Here is a 19582-nt window from a genome sequence, read left to right as displayed (position 1 = left end):
GCCATGGTGAAGAAGGAGGCCAGCCCTTAGGACACCCGCTGCGTCTGCTGAGCGCTTACTGTGCCCAGGCATTGCTGGGCACTGTGGTGATGGGCTTCAACCCATCTCGCAGCTGCATGAAATTCGCCACTGCTGTGTGCTACCTGCAGCCCTGCTGCCTGCTTCTGGGCACCAACAAAGACAAAAGGCCACTTCATCACGGTTACAGGCTGTCTGGTTCCAAGGGTGGAGATGATCACCCAATGTCTGGCCATCATCATCTGGAAGCCCAGCCACTTAGACCTCGGCTGCAGGTGGCAGGAGTACGGCATCAATGCGGAAGGAATGCCCACTGTCATGGTGGGGGACCATCTGGACACACACGTCTTCCTGGGCGTCACCTGTGCCTTGAAGACCATCCAGATCCTCACTGGAGTCTCCACGCTAGAGGATGTGAAGAATAATCAGGGAAGTGACTTCAAGTCTAAGAAGAATATGGTCCCTGACTTCTATTGTTGACAAATTATCTTTGGGTCACGCATGTGAATTACATTGGCATTAGCATGTGGTCACTGTGGGGAAAGGGCTGTGACCGAGTCCTAGTCAATGCCAGATGTAAAGGATCCTTCTGGGGGCTTCTGTGTAAGTAACCCTCTGTTCTGAGAAGGTTATTTTAGAAAGAGGTGGCTCCTCTTCCTAATCTGGATATTGCTGTTGCTGGGAGGTGGAGGGTGGGGGGTCTGCTCCCAGCCTGAAAATGATGTCAATATACAGAATAAGGAAGAGCCTGGAGCAGATGGGAGAATATCTAGACTCATGTGGACAATATCCAGAGCTTGTTCTTTCTCTGTTTTTGTTGTTGTTTTGTTTTGTTTTGTTTTTTATTTTTTGTGATAGGAGTAACATATCAGTGAGGGTTAAGCCAATGTTATTTTTATTAGGTTTTATGTCTTGTTGTAGCCAAATAAAAGCAACCACTGAAAATAACAAATTTCCCCCCTGAAACCCATTCTCCACCTACATTTGGCCTGCATCCAAGAGCATTCCAAATCTTTGAACGCTGATGAATCCCCCTGGAGAGCGTAAGCCTCATTGGTTTCTAAGGGCTGACCACGGTGTGCGCAGAAGCTGCCATAATGTCTCAAAGGGCCTCAATTTTCTCCTCCACTCTTGCACAATAATGGTCTGTTTTTCATGCACTGGGAAAGGCTACTGGTGGTCATTTTGTTTATTTTCTTTAAAAAAATTTAAAAAATCAGATTTCATCTTTTTTTCTATGGCACACAAAGACTTTGTGACAAACAATTTCTAAGGTACTTACAAATGGCTCCCCTTTTGTTAGGTGCCATTTATATGTACCCTAGAATTTATTTTCTGTTTGTTTCATGTGCCATGAAATCTGGTGTTTGCTGGACTATGAGTAACAACCCACCTCTCTGATCTGCTGAAGGCTGTCATCTAATTTCAGCAATTATCTAGGAGGTTGTGCTGCTTGCCTGGCTGGGGGGAAGAAGCAAGTTGTTTTAGAGATGATAAGCGCAGACTTGTTACTCTCATATCTTACAAAGTTTGTGACTAGATAAGATGTAGTGAATTTCAGTACAGTTCCTTCGCTTTGAGGAAAGAAATTGATAGGTCTGTTGACACCACCTATGGAACAAGACCACACCGTGCAAAGTAGGTTTTGGCAATGGCAGGCACCCACTCTAAAATTGTCTACCATTCTGAATTTCATTTTTCTTCATTGTGTGCTTTCTTTGTTGCTTTCAACAACTGAGTGTTCATAGAACATGTACAGTGTTAATTCACCAGAGTCTAATAGATTCCTGCTGTTTCCATGGGAGAAACTGGAGCTTTTCTAGTCCAACATTTTCTCACATCACTCTATATTCTAAATTTCCAAGTGATTTATGAAATTCCTTCCTATAAATGCATCCTAACAGACATGAATATTTCCAAACATATTCTAATTAAAATTGTTTCAGCTTTTCTTTTTAATGCTATTCATGACTCCAGGTTTGGCATTGGATAAAGGATGCAAAAAGTTTCTTTTTGTCTGCAGAATATAATTATCAAAAGACCATTTGGTGAAAGGAAAACCATCACAGTAGAGGAAGGGAATCAAGAGGAAGAAGGGAAGGGAAAAGGGAAGACATGGGGAAGTAACTGGGGAATGAAACCTACCCTATTATGCTATTTCCATGTACAAATATACCAAAGTAGATCAATCAATCAAATCATCCATAAATATACATGTACATTTATATCACATAAAATAAATAATAGTAATGGAAGGAAGATGAGGAGAGAGCAAGCAGTTCAGGGGGAGGGGGAGGGCCAAAAAGGGAAAGTTACTGAGATATGAGATGGATCAGATGTTATGTGCATGCATATATTTGGAATCATGAATCCTGCTACTATATATAATTATATGCACCAAAAAGGAAAAAAGAAAAACCTTTTGCCTGTTAGTCCCAAACAGAGAAGTGCTCCACTCTTCCCTCTTCAACCTTTGCACAACTGAATCCTCATGCTAATTCCAGGTCTTATCCCCTCTCACGTCCTTGACAACCCTCTGAAAGGAAAACCTCACGCCCAGTTTCAGGAAGCTCTGGTCGTCAAACTGCAGGAAGGGAGCCTTGGCCTGCTGCTCCTCCTTGCCAGGACTGCTTCATCTTGCAGATTAAGAACCATGACCTAAATGCAGTGTGTTATCTTGTTACTCCATGAGCTAGAGAATCACTGAATACTAAATATCAATTACTACTTCCCTAGAGCCTGAGAACCCCCAATCTATTTCCACACCAAAAATGTGTTAGCATCCCCAAACACCTGCTTATAGGCTGGTAGCCAAATTAGTTTTTGTTCATAATGAGTCAAAAAGAAGCTAGTCATAAATGTAACAAAGAAAGTGAATGTAAGAATCTTAAGGAAAACAAGTTTATTTTGTTTTCAGAAATTGATAAAAATGTAATTACTGGACTGGTGAACTTCGCTGTAGCAGAATGTGAGTTGCTAAGAAGCATGGATTAACAACAGAAGCGATGTGTCCAATCATCAGCATCTGAGCCACCTCTGGAATCACAATTGAAGTCAGGGATACCAGTAGAAGTCAGGAAAAAGGTGTCCAGATTAATATTCATCAGCAAATGGAAAATGCGGGTGGTCAGACATACTAAAATGAAAAATAAAAATGTGTGACATAGACTCAGTGACTCCATTTCTACAAAGGAAAAGAAGTGACACTAAGGAGCTCCATTATATTTCTTGGGTGGTTGTAGAATCTGCCATATCTACTATCATGAATATAGCTTTAGGAAATGGTTTTATAGTTATAACTAATTATTCAAATTCTATTTCCTTCCTGAGAACAGAACACAAAAATCTCACAAAGATAAGAATTCACTCATATTCATCTTCTTTAGCTCTATCAGTCAGTCTGCCAAAGTAATCCTTTCTTATTTCATATTCTCAGTGAAAGCAGAAACAGATTGTACCACATTTATTTACTTACATTATGAAGGATGACACATCCATTTATGCCATGTTTAGTATAAGGACAAGTTCAGATACTGATCAATATGAAAGCTATTTTAGGTGTACAGTATATTGCTAGCCATCTCACTTCCATTTCACTAATTCATTAATTTCTTTGCTCACTGCCCATCACACATGACATGGTGCTAAATTCAGATATGGAAAGAATGTTGTTTGTAAGACAGACCTGCAAACCCCTGGAGCTCACCATATACTATTTACATCTCTATACTTTAGTAGCAATAGAACAGAAAATCATTACTTCTTGAAATACTTAATAGGTAACAAGAATTTCCAACTGCTTTTTACTGTCTCTTGATGTTATGTTCCTACTTCATCCTTCATTTTATCTATATTGACAAAAAGATTAGTAATGATAACAATAAACCAGCCAATATTTAAGCACATGTAACCATGGATTATCTAATCCCCTTTCAAACACCACCACATTAATTTCTAATATGAATTAACATTCCCACAGGCAGAAGGAACATAATATATTCCTTGTTGACCATCACTTATAATGTATGTCCAATGCCAGATTCTAAAACCCTAATGCATCAATAGGAATAAAGACTTTTTCATGACTATTAATCTCTTCAACAAGGGTGTTTTCTCTGCACATTCTTCCATTGTTGAATCTCTCTTCTCAAAACTACTTTATCCACTGAGTTGAGATGTCTACATTTTTTAATTCACAACCATATATTCTCCTCAATGGAAGCCTTTTGAAAGCCAAATACAGTGTCTGGGTTCTGATCAAAACTGTACTGAAAAGGAGGGAAAGACTTGAAATAACTACCAAAGGACACATGAATACTAAAGTTACTTACAACTTCAAAGATAGATATCGAAAATTTCTGTTCAGGCCATCTAGGTCTTTCATGTCTTCTGCAGTCAACTCGAAATCAAAAACCTATCACACAGTAGAAAGTTTTTAGCCTATGTAGACTGCATATTGCAAATCTTGGAAATCCAATGAAATCATGTTGTTGCAGAAACATTTAAAATATCTAAGAAGTTTCCAAAAGTTACTAAAGACATCAAAAGAACACTCAAATGGTCTGTGAATATCAGGTGACAAATAGAGATCACTTTTGACATATAAGATATAGAAACTGTACGACTACAGACAAAAAGAAATTGCAAAAAGAAACTGAGCAAAATAAAGCTAATGTTATTCCAAGATTACAGTGTCATACATTTTTTAAAAACCCAGAAAACTCTAGAGGCCACGTTTTGAACTATGTAAGATAATTCAATGATTTTTCAAGGATACAGTTTGTTTTCTATATTCCATCAATGGACAGATTAAAAACTTCAACAATGACTTTTGTTCAACATTTTTATGTCAATAATTGTTAAGGTACTAATAATATCCTGCTCAAAAAACAAGTGACCTAGCTCCAAGAATCACTTTGTCTAAATTTTAGGCATTTAAAACATGGAAAATTTTCAGGAATTGCTAACATACTGAAACAAATGGATAATTAAATCTTTGGTAATTTCCTTAAAAATGTCAAGAGAGTAAAATTTAACAATTGAGGAATTGGATGAGTAGCATTCTCTGCATTCTTCTGTGAACTCTTCTGCACACTTGGAAATTCTTAAAATGAAAATGGATATTTTATTCAAAGATTATCAAAATTATCACTCCTATATGAATAAATGTAACGGAATTTACACAAATGCCTTCATAGGTAAGTTTGGTGCAATATGTTTAAAGACTAGCTAAATATTGGAAATTCATATCACAATCATAGATTAGAATCTTTAAATTTCAAAAAGTAGTTTCTTTCCAATTTATTAAGAGCTCCAATGAAATATAAAGCAAACAAGGACAATCTGCATCAACAATGATAAAGTGATTCTTTTTAATAGAAAAGTAGTCAGAAATGTAAATCCTCTTGTTGGGGGGTTTAGCTAGGCATTTAAAAATCATGTGTGTATTTGGATTTTTATTTCATAATTTTAAAAAAACTGCAGTTGAATTAAATGTGGAATTTAAGAGTTATAAAAGTTTTGTAAAGAAATGTAATATAATACTGTTGAGTTCCCAATATAAGAAAAAATATGACATTCATCAACCACAAAATGAAGGCATAAAGACAAAAATAAGACAAGGAATTCTCTTCATGAAAATATAGCATAAGGAGCATGGAAGTCAAAGTGGAATTGGGGAGAACATATTTCAACAAATATATCTAAATCTGAAAAATATATCCAGAGAATATAAAAATGGTCAATTGTTTGCAAAAAAAAAAAATGTTACCCCCAGTAATTCACATCTCCCAGTATCCAAACTCTTTCTTAGGTGAAATTGCATCTTCTTTCACTAAGAGACCATGTATGTTTCCCTATCTCGAGAATATTGCCTGGTCTCTAACTAGGTGACCATTAGAACTTGGTGAAAGCAGCTATGTGCCCATTCTGAGGTGAGGCATGAGAAGGCTCTACAATGATCCATTCACTACCTGGGGACAGGGCTATGTGATGAGATGAAGCCTGAGTCACCAACTGGTGGATGTGAACTTCTATGGAGGGGAGCTCAGACACCCCAGAGAACAGAGCAAGCAGGACTGAAGCAGAGGGAGCACATTGTTCTGGAAATGCATAGGAGAGTTCATTACAAAATCCAAGCAGCCAGGGTAGTTGAAAGACATTCACTGAGTTCAGGCCGAGCCAAGGCAAACAGGCAAATCATAGAATTATGAGGTAGCAAAAGCTCTTTGTATTGACCTCAATATTGAGGAAGCTTTCTTTGCAACTACTCCAAGTAATGGTTTAATAAAATTCTCCTACTTGTAAATGAAAAGAAAAGCAAGCTATTCAATGAGCAACTCATAAACTGACAGTCAACAGTGAAAAATTCAAATTGAATAAATATATGAATATTAAAATATATCAAGTATTTGGAGAAATGTAAGATAAAATTATAATTTATGGAATAAAAATCACCCATTCCAAATTTTCATTTCAGAATATTAAAAAAAAAACAAAAAACAAAGATGTCACTTGAACAGGTTTACATATGCATGGCTAGAAATACTGAAAACCTGTGCTTTATCCAATCCTAATTTATTTTGCTATACTGCCTGTTGCATTGTAGAGTAAGAAAACACACTTCTGAAAGCACCTGAAATCTTACATATGGAGGACATGCTGAGGATATTGACTTGGAGTATTCAAAGAAGCACACATGTAAAGGAGTCTGTGTAACAACCCCAGTGCCCACAGCCCTTCTCTATACCTGAATGTTCTCTTTGATCCTCTTCTCGTTGAGACTCTTGGCCAGAACTACAACCCCACGCTGCAGCTGGTAGCGGAGGGCAATCAGGGCTGGGGATCGCTTGTGCTTTTTTGCCAAGGCACCAAGAACTGGATCATCCAAGAGAACTGGGGAGTTCTGGTCAACCCTGGAAGGAAAGACAGGAGACTATGGCATCTTCCTCCCATAGTCTCCTCAGGTCTGTTGAGCCCACTCTAAACAGGGATCTTCAAATGCTGTCCCTGGACCAGCAGCATCAGTGTCTTATGGGATCTTCCCAGAAATGTAAATGTTCCGCTCTTCCAGGGTCAGTTGAGAGTGACCTTTTGAACTCTGAGTCTTGTAGACTATAGATAGCTCATCATTAATGGTATTGGAGGTCTACTCCCTGAGGTTCTCATTACCAATCTTTGTATCGTTGAGTTCCAAGAGCACCATAGGCAACCAGAACAATGTCTTTGGATTGGCAGAAGTCCAGCAGTTTCCTCTGGTTGAGATAAACATGACATTCTACCTGCAGTGGACAAGATAGAAAGTATCTGATTCTGATAAACACTAATGTTAATATGAATCCAAAATGTCAAAGAAAAAGAAGCTGAATTTAAAAAATGGAAACTTGAGCCAAAATCAAGAGATATCCTCAAAGATTTATAAGGATAAGTTTGAAAGACCTTTGGTAGGCATTCTTCAGGTGACATCTGGTTAAATTTGTTCATCAAAAAAATTGTGCTGCGAATGGATAATTATGAAGGTAATGCACTCCATTTATTATTATGTATGTAAGAAATAAATAAATCAATAAGAACTAAAAAAATAAAGTAAAACAAAAAATACATTTAACAACAACAAAAACAAAAAACGCCAATAAAACCAGATTCCAGAATTTAGGAAGCTTAGAATTCCACCTAACCATCTATAAGAACAAGTTCCAAATCGAACAAGTCAGTGTAGGGGAATGTTATAGTCTGAATTTAATCAATACAGGTTATAGGTTATAGGCTATAGATTAGAAATTACAGGTTAATGAAATATTAATTAGTAAAATAATAGGATTACAAGATAAGTGTTATAGAATTAGTAATGTTAAGTTACTCCAGTCTGCCATAGTTATAAGATTTAAAAAAGTAACAATACAACAATTTGATCACAGTAAGACATAGGATTTAAGTTGCAAACAATAAGATATAGATAATGTAATGTAATGTATGAGCTCAGAGGTCTGATATAGATACAGATAGTTACAGATAAATATAGAGATGGAAATAGGTTACTAGAACAGTATTAAGTATAAGAAATAACTGTAGACAAGTATAAGTAAGTAGGGACTCCATCTTCTTACTTCCCGTGAGGAACTTGTTACACAGGCCATTCTCAAGGTGTTTTGTTTTTTTTAATTATTTTGGGGTAGACCCATACACATAAGGATATAGACCCCATAAAGGAGGATATTGTTTTCTGGTTTTGCTCTGCTAACAGCATTTACAGCCCCTTGTATTCTACTTGCTTGCAATATGTAAAATTCCATAGGAAAGTTCCTGGGATATGATTTTCTTCTCTGTTTTCTTCCTTAAATACTTTGGTCACAAACAACTTGTGGCTGATGTTCTTTCAGAGAGCTACTTGGTCTCTGACAAAAGCAGTCCCTGGTCAGGTAAAATTGGCAAAATAAAATTCTTTGATTTGTTTCAAATTCAGACTTCGTGTGGTTTGTGAGTTGTCTACCCATTAAAAGAAAGTGACTCACACTTAAAAATCTCTCTCTGCAGAGCAAGAACATGCACAATGGAGACTTGAAAATCTGAGGCAATGCTATTGTCATCAAAAGCAAGAAGTGAACCTGAGCAAGACTCTGAAGTCTTCCATGCAACACCCAATAAAACTGGAAGGCAGGATGGGCATACCCTCCCTCTCTCCTCTCAGAGGATTTGCTCTATCTCTTGAGAGTGTCCTCTTTTCCCCTTTCTTATACTTTCTAATAAACTCATGGCCTGCTACTCTGAGCAACATGTCTGAAATTGTACTAGCATGATGCAAAAACCAGTAACCGAGGACCACTCTGGCTGCCTTGGCTCCTCTGCAGGCCCTTGATCTATAAGAAGACTAACTCCTAACTAATAGAAAATGGGAATGAATGTAAAAACATGTTAACCGATATAATAAGACAGTTTGAAAAAGATCCTGGTTCAAAATGTCACGTGGAAAAACACTGGATGAACATTCTGTGTGAAAAGATCTTAAGAAACACGACAGAAAGCAACATGTGAACCACAGTTGCATCCAGAAAAAGAGGAAGAACTATATACTATATTTCAGAAAAGCAATGGGAAATTTGAATAAAGACTGGACATAGATGCTGTGAGAGACTTTAAATTCCTTTAGATAGAGTAATGGAATTGAGCTGATATGAAAGAACATCTTCATTCCTAGGAGATGTTCTCTGAGGTCTCTAAAAGTGAATATGCTCTAGTCTACAATTTACATTGAAGTGATGTAGAAAGTATCACACATAAGTATGCAGATGTAGCCACATAAATCAATATCTTACAGTGAAACCAAAAGTCAACAATTTTAGATAAAGCATGGAAAATATGGATGCCCACTATCATCCTCTAACTTTTTCTGTATATTTGAAAATATTCATGATAAAAAAATATAGGGGTAAAACTAATACTAATTTTTCTCAGTTTTTAACACATATTTGAAATTTATCATGCTCTATCAAGATATATGAAATTCATGATTTTTATAAGCTCTGTTTTCCAATCAAAGACAATAATTCCAACAGTGAATGTTGTCAAAAAGTAAGTTAGAGCACAGAACTATGCACAGAATAGATGTGATTGCACAGTTGATTTTATATCTGAAAGCATCAAGAAAAGCTAGAAAAAGGGGCTCAGGCACAAGACTAACTGTACAATCAGGAAAAGTTCCTGAATGTGGGTCTCATTCATCATCAATTATCACCATAAGCAACTAACTTCCTCGAATCCTTTAACTTTCACAAGCCCTACTTTACTCTTTCCTGTTAAATGTTCCTCTGAGTCCAGAAAGCTGAAGTAAGAGATAAAAAGGACGAAAGAACCCAACCTCCACACCAATCTGACCACTGATCTCCTATTTTCAGTCTTTTCCCTTGCTCACTGCCCATTCCTATGTACTGGCCTTCTTTCCTACACAAAATTCCCTCCGCAGAACATTCACCCATGCGGTCTCAGTCATCCTTCATTGCTCAAGGACAAGCTCACCTTGCCCCTGAAGTCTGATGAACAACCCCTCTCCTTCTTGGTCACCTTTACATCACCTGATTTCCCCATAAACTGAGCACTAAGATCTTCCCCTTATTTTCACTAAGGAGGATTCACCCAGTAGAGACACAATTAAGACTCTTCCATACACTCCAGCACAGTAGCGCTAGTCTTAGACTCTTCTGTTCCACAAAGGCAAATGAACTGGGGGACAGGACCAATGGACAGCTTGCAGTGATATAGAAACAAAGAAATGTTCTAAGAGATGGCAGTGAGGCTCAGGGCTCTCACCTGGTTGCAGACAGGCTTATACTTGAGGCCTGGTTTATTCAGGATCATCTCCAGCTGCCTGCGGTTAAAGTTGGACACCCCGATGGACTTGGCCAATCCTGCGTCCTTGCACTTCTCCATGGCCTTGGGAGGAAGGGGTTGGGAAGAGGCATATGTACAGTTAACTATGTCACTATGAAGGCAAGACAGAACTGTTAAGAGGAGCACTGTCCAGGAATGACAACAAAGCTGATGAATTGATTGTGAAGAGGGGAAAATGGTAAAGATTATATGGGAAGGTGTTGAGAGCCAGTAAAAGAATTCCTGTGTCCTCTTAGGGCATCAGACATGACTGCATGTGGAGGCAGGAGCTGCAGGTCCTCAGTGTCATTATTTTCCCTTTGTCACATTCCAGTAATATGTTCCTTCCCACCATATAATAAACAATCAAACAAACAAAAAACTCTTTTAAACAATGATTTCTAGACCCAAAATTTCAGGAGAAAGCATGACCTTAATGTCACCTTGTGGGCTTCCTATGAGGTCACTCCTTCAGGTACTCACCTCCCATGTGGCACAGAGATCCACTGAGTCATATATTATTTTTCCATTTTCATCTTGTGGAAAAAGCTCTTCCCCTGGCTGCAATAGAAGTGATCATCACAGCAGTCTTACCGAATTCCACACACAGCAAGGCTACTAGATATATCTAGGGGATGGGTCACTAAGCCTTCCTAAAATACATGGATCAGTACTCTATATTCATCTATTTAAAAGCTATTTAAATGTGGAGGTGTAAGGAATACCTTTATATGCTTAGCTTCCTGAATAATTTTACTTGAAATTTTCTATATGTTCAATTATATATATGTGTGTGTGTATATAAATATATGTGTGTACATATATATAATTGTGTGTGTGTAATTTAATAAGATTTTTTTCAGTCATCTTAATGGGATCTCCTTGTTGGATTATGTTACTTTTCTTGTCCCTACACATGGCCCTGGGGAAAGGCCTGTCTTTCATTGGGAAAGTCCATAGACACATGGGATTGATCTCCAGAAATAATGGATTTCAGAGATGACACAGGTTAAACAGTATTCCTCATCTACCTGGACACATGTGGGTCCAAGAATATGTAGGTGCACCTAAGATGGTTTCAAGTTTCTATTTAAGATTGGATTGATGCTGGAAGAGGAAGAGACTCTATCAAATACTAATGACCATGAAACCTGAACTGCCCCAAAGTCCCATTTACAACCAGTGGAAAAAGCTAGGACAAAACCCAAGCAAACCTCTAGTAACGCAGACATAATGGATGAATAAACACGGAGGTTTCTGAAGATCCCTTCTAACAATAAATCTGAATCTTTAGGACTTTCTATAATTCGTATAAATTAAGTTTGAATAAATTTATAATAGAAGCTTCATTCAACCATCTATGGTAATAATGGTCATGCTGAGGGCTGAAATTAAATAAGTTCCATGATGCAAGTTTCCTACCTTCAACTCCATTGGGCAATGAATAAGATAGAGGTCAACATAGTCAAAATTAAGTTTTTTCAGTGATTTTTCCAAACAAGATTGGACAAGCTCTGGTCGAAGAAAAGTTAACCATAGCTGCAGAGGTTAATAAAAGGAAATTGGACTGGATTAACATGTTGCCCATACTTGGAAGATTGAAACATTGAAATATTTGAAACATTGAAACATTTCACATTGAAACTCTCTTTTTTATTTTGCTTAGATACTGTGGATCACAGGGATGATGTTCTCCTCAGGACTTGGGTTTCCATTCATCTGACTTATTTATGTAAACTGGATTATATATTTTGTTTTTTATTAGTCGATCAATTGAACTATCAAAGGAATTACTCAAGCAATATAATTCCATCACATAGCAATAATGAATTTCTGAATTGAGTTTCAAAGAATTTACAAACTAATTGTTACTCTATCTCATCTATCCACTTCAAAAGATAAGAATTAATATTTTTCTATGTATAAATCTGAAAGGAAACACATTTTGACCATTTTAATATATGCAAGACATGAATCAACACATGTTAGCTACTCCTTGTTTACTACCCACAGACTGACTGACATTGTTCTCTAAAAAATCACAAATGTAAAATGTTGATATTTAGAATGATGAGAAGATTTAGCAAGTTTCCCAGGATATAATGAAACTATAATTCTTTCTAATACCACAACCAATACTAAATCATAGTGCTGATTGGAGAATCAGGAAAGTAAAGGAACTTTAATATCAAAATTAGAGACTATGAGTAGCAATTCATAATCTTTCTCTATTATGATACTGGGTATTATATGTGAACAAATATTGTATTAATGGCCACTTCCATCAAGAATTGATCACCTAACATAATTTTCAATTCTTCATATCACACTTCAGTAATTTTTACACTACATACACAATACCTTTGAAGTATAGAATATGTCTTCTCTCTTCACAGTGCCATCTGCAATCTTGCTTCTAACGGCCAATCCTACCTCCTCTTCTACTTCGTAAAAATAAGCACAATCAATATGGCGGAACCCAGCTTCTATAGCTATTTTGGTGGCCTCTGTGGTCTTACTCTTGGGAACCTAGAGGAACAAACAACACCAGAAATGACTTTGAGAATCATATTGTGAGTAGTTACTCATTACAAAATGGACAATTCACTAAACAAGAAGTGTTTATATTGCAATGTTTTCTTCAGACAACTTAATTGTGTGATAAGGGACTTTGAATACCCAATTTTCTCTTCTGTAAGGCTGAATGAAATTGACAAAAAGCAATACTGAATGTCATGGGCAGAAGCAGAAACTTCACAAAACTCAACTTTGCCTGTGTATTGTGTTAGTTCTGTATTTGGAATAATGACCCCCAAATCTACTTTGTCTGGGCATTTCCTAGAAGACAAGAATCTGGCATCCAGCAAGCCTTTTCAGACACAGATCTGAGTACACTGGCAGCCAAGGACCCCAGGAGCAACTCAAGCTCAGTGATTTTCTACAAGAAATCATAGGACACAGCACACAGGTATAGTCATGTTATCGTTTATGTGACAAAGTCACTAAGGAATATTAATAAAGGAAAAGAGGATATGGAATGAGTATAGAAGACATACGTGCAAGGTACTTATAAAACATCTCCCAATGAAGACACCAAAATATACTAAATTTCACCTACAGTGAATTTTGAAATCACATGGAAAATATTTTGTACAAGAAAAGCTGTTGAGATCATTTCCTAAGGTTTTCGGTGGGGCTGTTTAAATGGATACGCTCTGCTAAGACATCTCACAGTTCCAGTCTACCAGAGAATTATATATACATACATAAAATTCTAAATATATTATAATATATATATATATATATATATATATATATATATATATATAGAGAGAGAGAGAGAGAGAGAGAGAAAAGAGGATAGTAAAACACCATGACCCTGCATGTCCCTTTTCAAAAAAAACACGGTCTAACTATGGAATAATGAGGTTAAGTTTGGTCCTGTACATTCATACACATATTACCTCGAAGGACTCTGACTTTCTCTCATACATGTGGAAATGAGGGCAAGCTAATATTACCTGTGGAATGATGCTTTTTGCATGTATGCCTGGACAGTGGCTCTATGGGATGTTGATCAGATAACCAAATTAAGCAAGTTAATGCTGACGATGTCACTGCTTCCTGCAGCCCAACATATAAAACCCCTCTCTTGAGCCCACAGAGTGAGAGAAAATCTTTGCCACTTGCACTGCAGATAACACATTATTTTGCAGAATATACAATGAGTTTGAATATCTTACCCCCCAAAAAGGTCAATAAAGAGATAAAGGAAGTGAACAGACACTTCCCAAAAGAAGAGATCAAACAGTCAAAAAATACAAGAAGAAATGCTCAAAATCTTTAGTAATTAGAGAAATGGAAACACAAACCACATTGAGATTTCACCTCACTAAAGACAGAATGGCAGCTATCAAGAATACAGGAAAAAACAACTGTTGGTGAGAATGTAGGGGGAAAGATACACTCATTCGTTTCTGGTAGAACTGCAAATTGGTATAACCACTCTCGAAAGCAGTATGGAAATTCCTCAAAAAACTAAGAATGGATCAACCATTTGACCCAGTTATACAACTACTCTATATGTATATCCAGAGGAGTTAAAATCAGCATACTACAGCAAAATCAGAATACAACTGCTAAACTATGAAACCAGACTAGATGCCCTTCAACAGATGAATGGATAAAGAAAATGTAGTTTCTATACACAGTGGAATATTACATAGCCATACAGAAGAATGACTTTATGATATTTGCCAGTAAATGGATGGATCTGGAAAGTATAATGCTAAATGAAATAAGCCCATCTCAAAAAAGCAAAGGTCAAATGTTCTCTGTGATATGTGGATGCTAATACACAATAAGGAGGAAAGGATAGGGAAGAATAAAAGTTCAGAGGATTAGACAACAGGGAAAGCAGAGAAGGGAGGTAGGATAGGAATTCACAATAGCTAAGTTATTAAACCAGCCTAGGTCAACAGACTAGTGGCTAAGAAAATGTGGCATATATACACAATAGAGTTTTATTCAGCCATAAAGAATGAAATTATGTCATTTGAATGTACATGGATGGAACTAAAGAAACTCATGCTAAATGAAATAAGTCAGAATGAGAAAGTCAAGGGTAAAGTGTTTTCTCTCATTTGCAGGAGCTAGGGAAAGGTGGGGTATGGCTGGGGTTTTGGCTCAGTGGCAAAGTGCTTACCTAGCATGTGTGAGGCACTGGGTTTGATTCTCAGCACCACATAAAAATAAACAAAGGTCCATTGACAACTAAAAATATTTTAAAAAGAAAAAGGTGGGGGAAGGAATAATAAAAAAGGGAATTTCACAAAAATAGAAGGAAGACCAATGGAGTAAAGGAAGGGGACTGAGAGGGATGGAGGAAAGAAGGACATGGGGAAGTATGGGGAATGAAATCTAGCAAATTATGCCATGTCCATGTTCCACAGGGAATCATTATGTGTGTATACATATAGAATGCATTATATATATAATTATAATACACTAATTAAAATAATAATTATAATACTAGAAGACAGATCAGTAGAGTAGAGAAAGTGGATCAGGAGAAAGGAGGTGGGAAGGCTAAGGGAAGTTACCAGGGAATGAAATTAATTAAATTATGTGCATGTAAGAATATGGCAGAATGAATCCCACTATTATGTATAATTGTAATGCACTAATAAAAATAAATAATGAAAAAAGTAAGAATCCATGAGTTCATATAGATACAAAAAATAAACATGATAAGAAAAAAAAGAAAATGGAATAAAACTGGCATAATTTTCCTATGTTCACATATCAAGATACCTCAATGAATCTCCACATCATGTGCATCATAAGACTGGGATCCTAATTAGATTAATATATACTCCATCTTTGTATCAATATGTTGAAATAGACTCTACTGCATGTATAACTAAAAGGCACAAATAAAACATTCAGGTTGAAACCCCTCTGTCTGTGGTGACTGGGATAGAACTGAAGGCACTATGGAAAGGATAAGTGTTGCTCATGCAGCCAATGAGCACAGGACAAGATGTCCTGAGGAGGAGGAAGCCCTGCTTAGCAAAGCAATGTGAGGGAGGCAGGTGCTGTGGTTCAGCCTGTCACTGCAGGACCCTCCCCATGGGCATTTTTCAATAAGGACTCCTGCCTTGTATGCAGTCTCCAGGTATTTTCTCTGGTCTTTTGACAAACTATCCTATTGCCCTAGAAAAACAGGACTATGAACATGACTGCAGAATACATAAATACACTCCACTGTTTGTACCCTTTGAGGAAAACCATCATCCTTGTGTGTTGTGGAAAAAATCCAAGTAACCAGATGCCCTCCAGGGGCCAGATTGATAATATGTTCTTGAACAAAGAGCAATGTGCTGTGTCACCTCTGGCCAACAACCATCTCTCTATATGACAGACAGAACTAAACACTGGCTGGGGGAAAAATGTATATTCTAAGGATGTAGACTTACAAATATGAAATAATACTCATCCTGTAGGGGTTATTCACACAAGCATCAACCGTTAAAGCTAACTCTCTAACATTTCTGGAAGATATAATAAGAGTAAAGTTGACAATTATTGCATGGTCTGCAAAATTTGGACAGTGATTTGAAAGTTCATTTATTAGAGAATAGAAAGGTAGATTAAACACATTCTTTTCTGTTTTAAAAATTTCAAAAGTTTTTTTTTTCCATGCAATCAAAAAAAATGCCATACTGCATCCTACCACCACCCTCTGCTGATACTAGCCCTGAATTTCTTATGTGTAAGGGCACTTGGAGCAGGGCTGAAGCCCTGGTGAAACCATTCATGCCCCTTTTCCCTACAATGTAACCAAGTCCTGCCACAGGTCTTACAATTGCTCTCTGGATGTTTCCTTAAGTCTTACAGAAGGAAAAAGTTTAAATTCAAACTTCAGGGAATTGATCTCTTGTCACACAATTAAGTGGTCAGAGAATGATATTGGAATACAAAACTGTTCCAGTCTAGTGAACTTAGCTTGCTCTACTTCAGAGGGTCATCTACCAATATAAAACATGTGAACAATGACCAACAATTCACAAATACCCTTGTTAAGTCCCAGTTTGACTTATCCAGGATGTTATACATTCCGGTAAATTTCCCACAGTTAAGAGCACATGAAAAATTCTACTAAGCCAAGGTCCAACATTTTCTGTGAAATGCCAAAGGCTATCTCACAGTGGAAAGGAAGTATTCCCCGTCAATGATTCTATGCTTCTCATCTCAAGTGCCTTTTGCTGCACAAATGTCTCTGGATCTTGTCTGTTTAGAAGACTGAAAAAAACTACCAAAGTATAGAAATAAACAGAAACCAGTACCTGTGAAAACCAAGTGCTGACATTCATGTTTCTACTAAATTGTTTCAATACACTGACATTTGGTTGGTGGGAGGACATGAGTGCCTGGAATACTCAATGGGTGACCCCACCATCAGACAGTGAAGTAGAGCAATGTCTGAGCACTGTCTCTCCTGCACATGGAATAGCTCTCGCCTGGAGAAATAGAGAACCACTTTAGCCCCCTCCCACTGAGTGTTATATACAAACCAAGTAAATTGACAACCCAGATTGGATTCCATTCATCCTGTGTCTACTTTCTTTTGAACCCTCAACCCAACCCCTTACTGTTACCTCTTCAGGTTTATAGGTGCCAAAGCCCAGCCTAGGAATGAAGTGACCATCATTGAGCTCCACATACTGATGTTTGGAATTCATTGCCTGTGACTCCTCAACCTGAGTAGGTTCTGTTCTTCCTTCTGCCTTCTAGTGCACTAAATAATTGGATTTCACAACTCCATCTGTTTATCTAATGGTTGACCAATTTAGTTGCTGTCTAATGATTACACAATATTTTATAGGAGGAGTGGGGTTAAAGCAATATTTCACATGTGAGAAGACAATTAGAACCAGTTCATAATTTAATATGGAAAATATCTTAAGCAATTTGCTATACAATGATAAAAAAGTGTTTGTTCTTAGTAAATTTTATGATTACCAAATTTTCATGAATAATTTAATTTTAAGAAATTGATAGCTTATTGACCAATTTTTAAGCTAAAAACCTCAGATCCCTCTTCTTTTGTTAGGTTTTGGTATTGGAATTTGTTGTTGTTGTTGTTGTTCATAATGACACCACTTCTTGATCGTACACTATTAGAAATGATGAACTACCATACACCATGCACACAAACACAAAAAGTTATTTTGCAATCGGCAATCAGAGACTAAAGTTTATTATAACTTTTACCTTTAAGGTAACTTTGAGAAAACTATCAAGAAGTAAGATGCAAAATTAAGACATTTTATATTTTTATGGACTTGTTCAACATTATTGATAAAAGTAAAAAATGGATCTGTATATGTGGTAAAAATAGGAGTTCATAACCCACTTGAATCAAATGTATGAAATATGATATGTCAAGAGCTTTGTAATGTTTTGAACAACCAGAAAAAAATTTTTTTTAAAAAGTAAAAAAATGAAAAAATCTTAAATTATTGCAAATTTTAGAATAGTGTAGACATTGATGCACTGATGAAATGGAATATTTGAAGCAATAAAAGTCAAACATGAATGTTTATTATTAAAAAATATTAAATAAAAGTATAAGGGCTTTTAATTAAGTTACAAGACAAGGGAATATATTATAATCCACAACATATTATGTTCCTAAAAGATTCATGAGATAAAAGAAAAGACTATGAACTGTATTGATTCTTTCTGAATAATGAGACTAGGATTGAACTCTACATAGTTTTTAATCACCTAGATTTTTTATTCATTTTATAATTTGAAAAAAGTGTTTATTATATAAATTGAAAATATCTGGACACTACACAGATATTATTTTCTTGTGGTTTTGATTTTGTTAAGATGAAGCCCTCTCTCAATCACACAGTATTTGAAGCGATGAACTCTCTTACCCAACACACACACACACACACACACACACACACACAAACACACACACACACGCACACACGGAATTTTAAAGGACTGTTGCGTTTAAATTTTGACACCCGCCCACAAAAAGAATCAAATTAAAATTGAAAAAAATTAGACTTTTTATCTTTCTCATTGACAAAATATTTTCTGAATCTTCTTATTTTGCTTTCAATGAAAATGTGCATTGCTGATAAATGTGTAATCATAATAAGTGTGCCCCAAAAAAGGTCGTAAGTCACATTGCTTGGTGAAGGAAAAATGAATGACAGCTCTAAAAAATTATTTCACAATATGCTACTGAACCCTTAGGGTGTTTCTGAAATATGGGACTCTGAGTGATTGCTAAATCTTCTGTATGTATTTTAGTTCCCTACAATAAATATTTCATTTTTGTAGTCTAAGAAAAGTGTTTGCTTAGACAAGGTGACAAGTTCTGACTATGAAAATTAAACAGAAAGGAATTCCTGCCAGATATCCAGACCTGTAAACTCTCTCTCAAACTTCTTTTACTCAGTGCAGCAAACATCACTGAGAGCCCTAAGTCTTCTCTTCTGTTTCTCCATTTACTATTAAAATTCTGCCTACTATTCCTGTGAATACAAACTTGGGTTATGGTGTCTCCACACTTTACCTTGGTTGCATTTCCTGGACATTGTCTCCATCAGACTAGATCAACTAGAAGTCAGAACATCGGATAATGAGGACAAAGTATATCAACTCAAAAAGAGCA

General features: G+C 36.5%; 1 protein-coding gene across 1 annotated transcript; it reads right to left on the bottom strand.

Moving 5' to 3' along the window:
• Window positions 1–2963: 2963 nt before the first annotated feature.
• LOC144256813 (aldo-keto reductase family 1 member C4-like) lies at window positions 2964–17657 on the bottom strand. The gene is made up of 9 exons (XM_077802267.1): window positions 17541–17657; window positions 12742–12909; window positions 11803–11919; window positions 10864–10941; window positions 10321–10443; window positions 7189–7298; window positions 6767–6932; window positions 4350–4432; window positions 2964–3154 (listed from the first exon to the last, which is right to left on the bottom strand). Exons 1-9 carry the CDS (start codon window positions 17622–17624, stop codon window positions 3112–3114), a joined length of 972 nt encoding a protein of 323 aa, XP_077658393.1. The 5' UTR covers window positions 17625–17657; the 3' UTR covers window positions 2964–3111.
• Window positions 17658–19582: the final 1925 nt, after the last annotated feature.

This window comes from Urocitellus parryii, chromosome 9 (genome assembly GCF_045843805.1).
Source record: "Urocitellus parryii isolate mUroPar1 chromosome 9, mUroPar1.hap1, whole genome shotgun sequence".
NCBI classification, from domain to species: Eukaryota; Metazoa; Chordata; class Mammalia; order Rodentia; family Sciuridae; genus Urocitellus; species Urocitellus parryii.
Note: the sequence above shows the minus strand (reverse complement) of the source record. Positions and strands in the feature narration are given on the sequence as shown.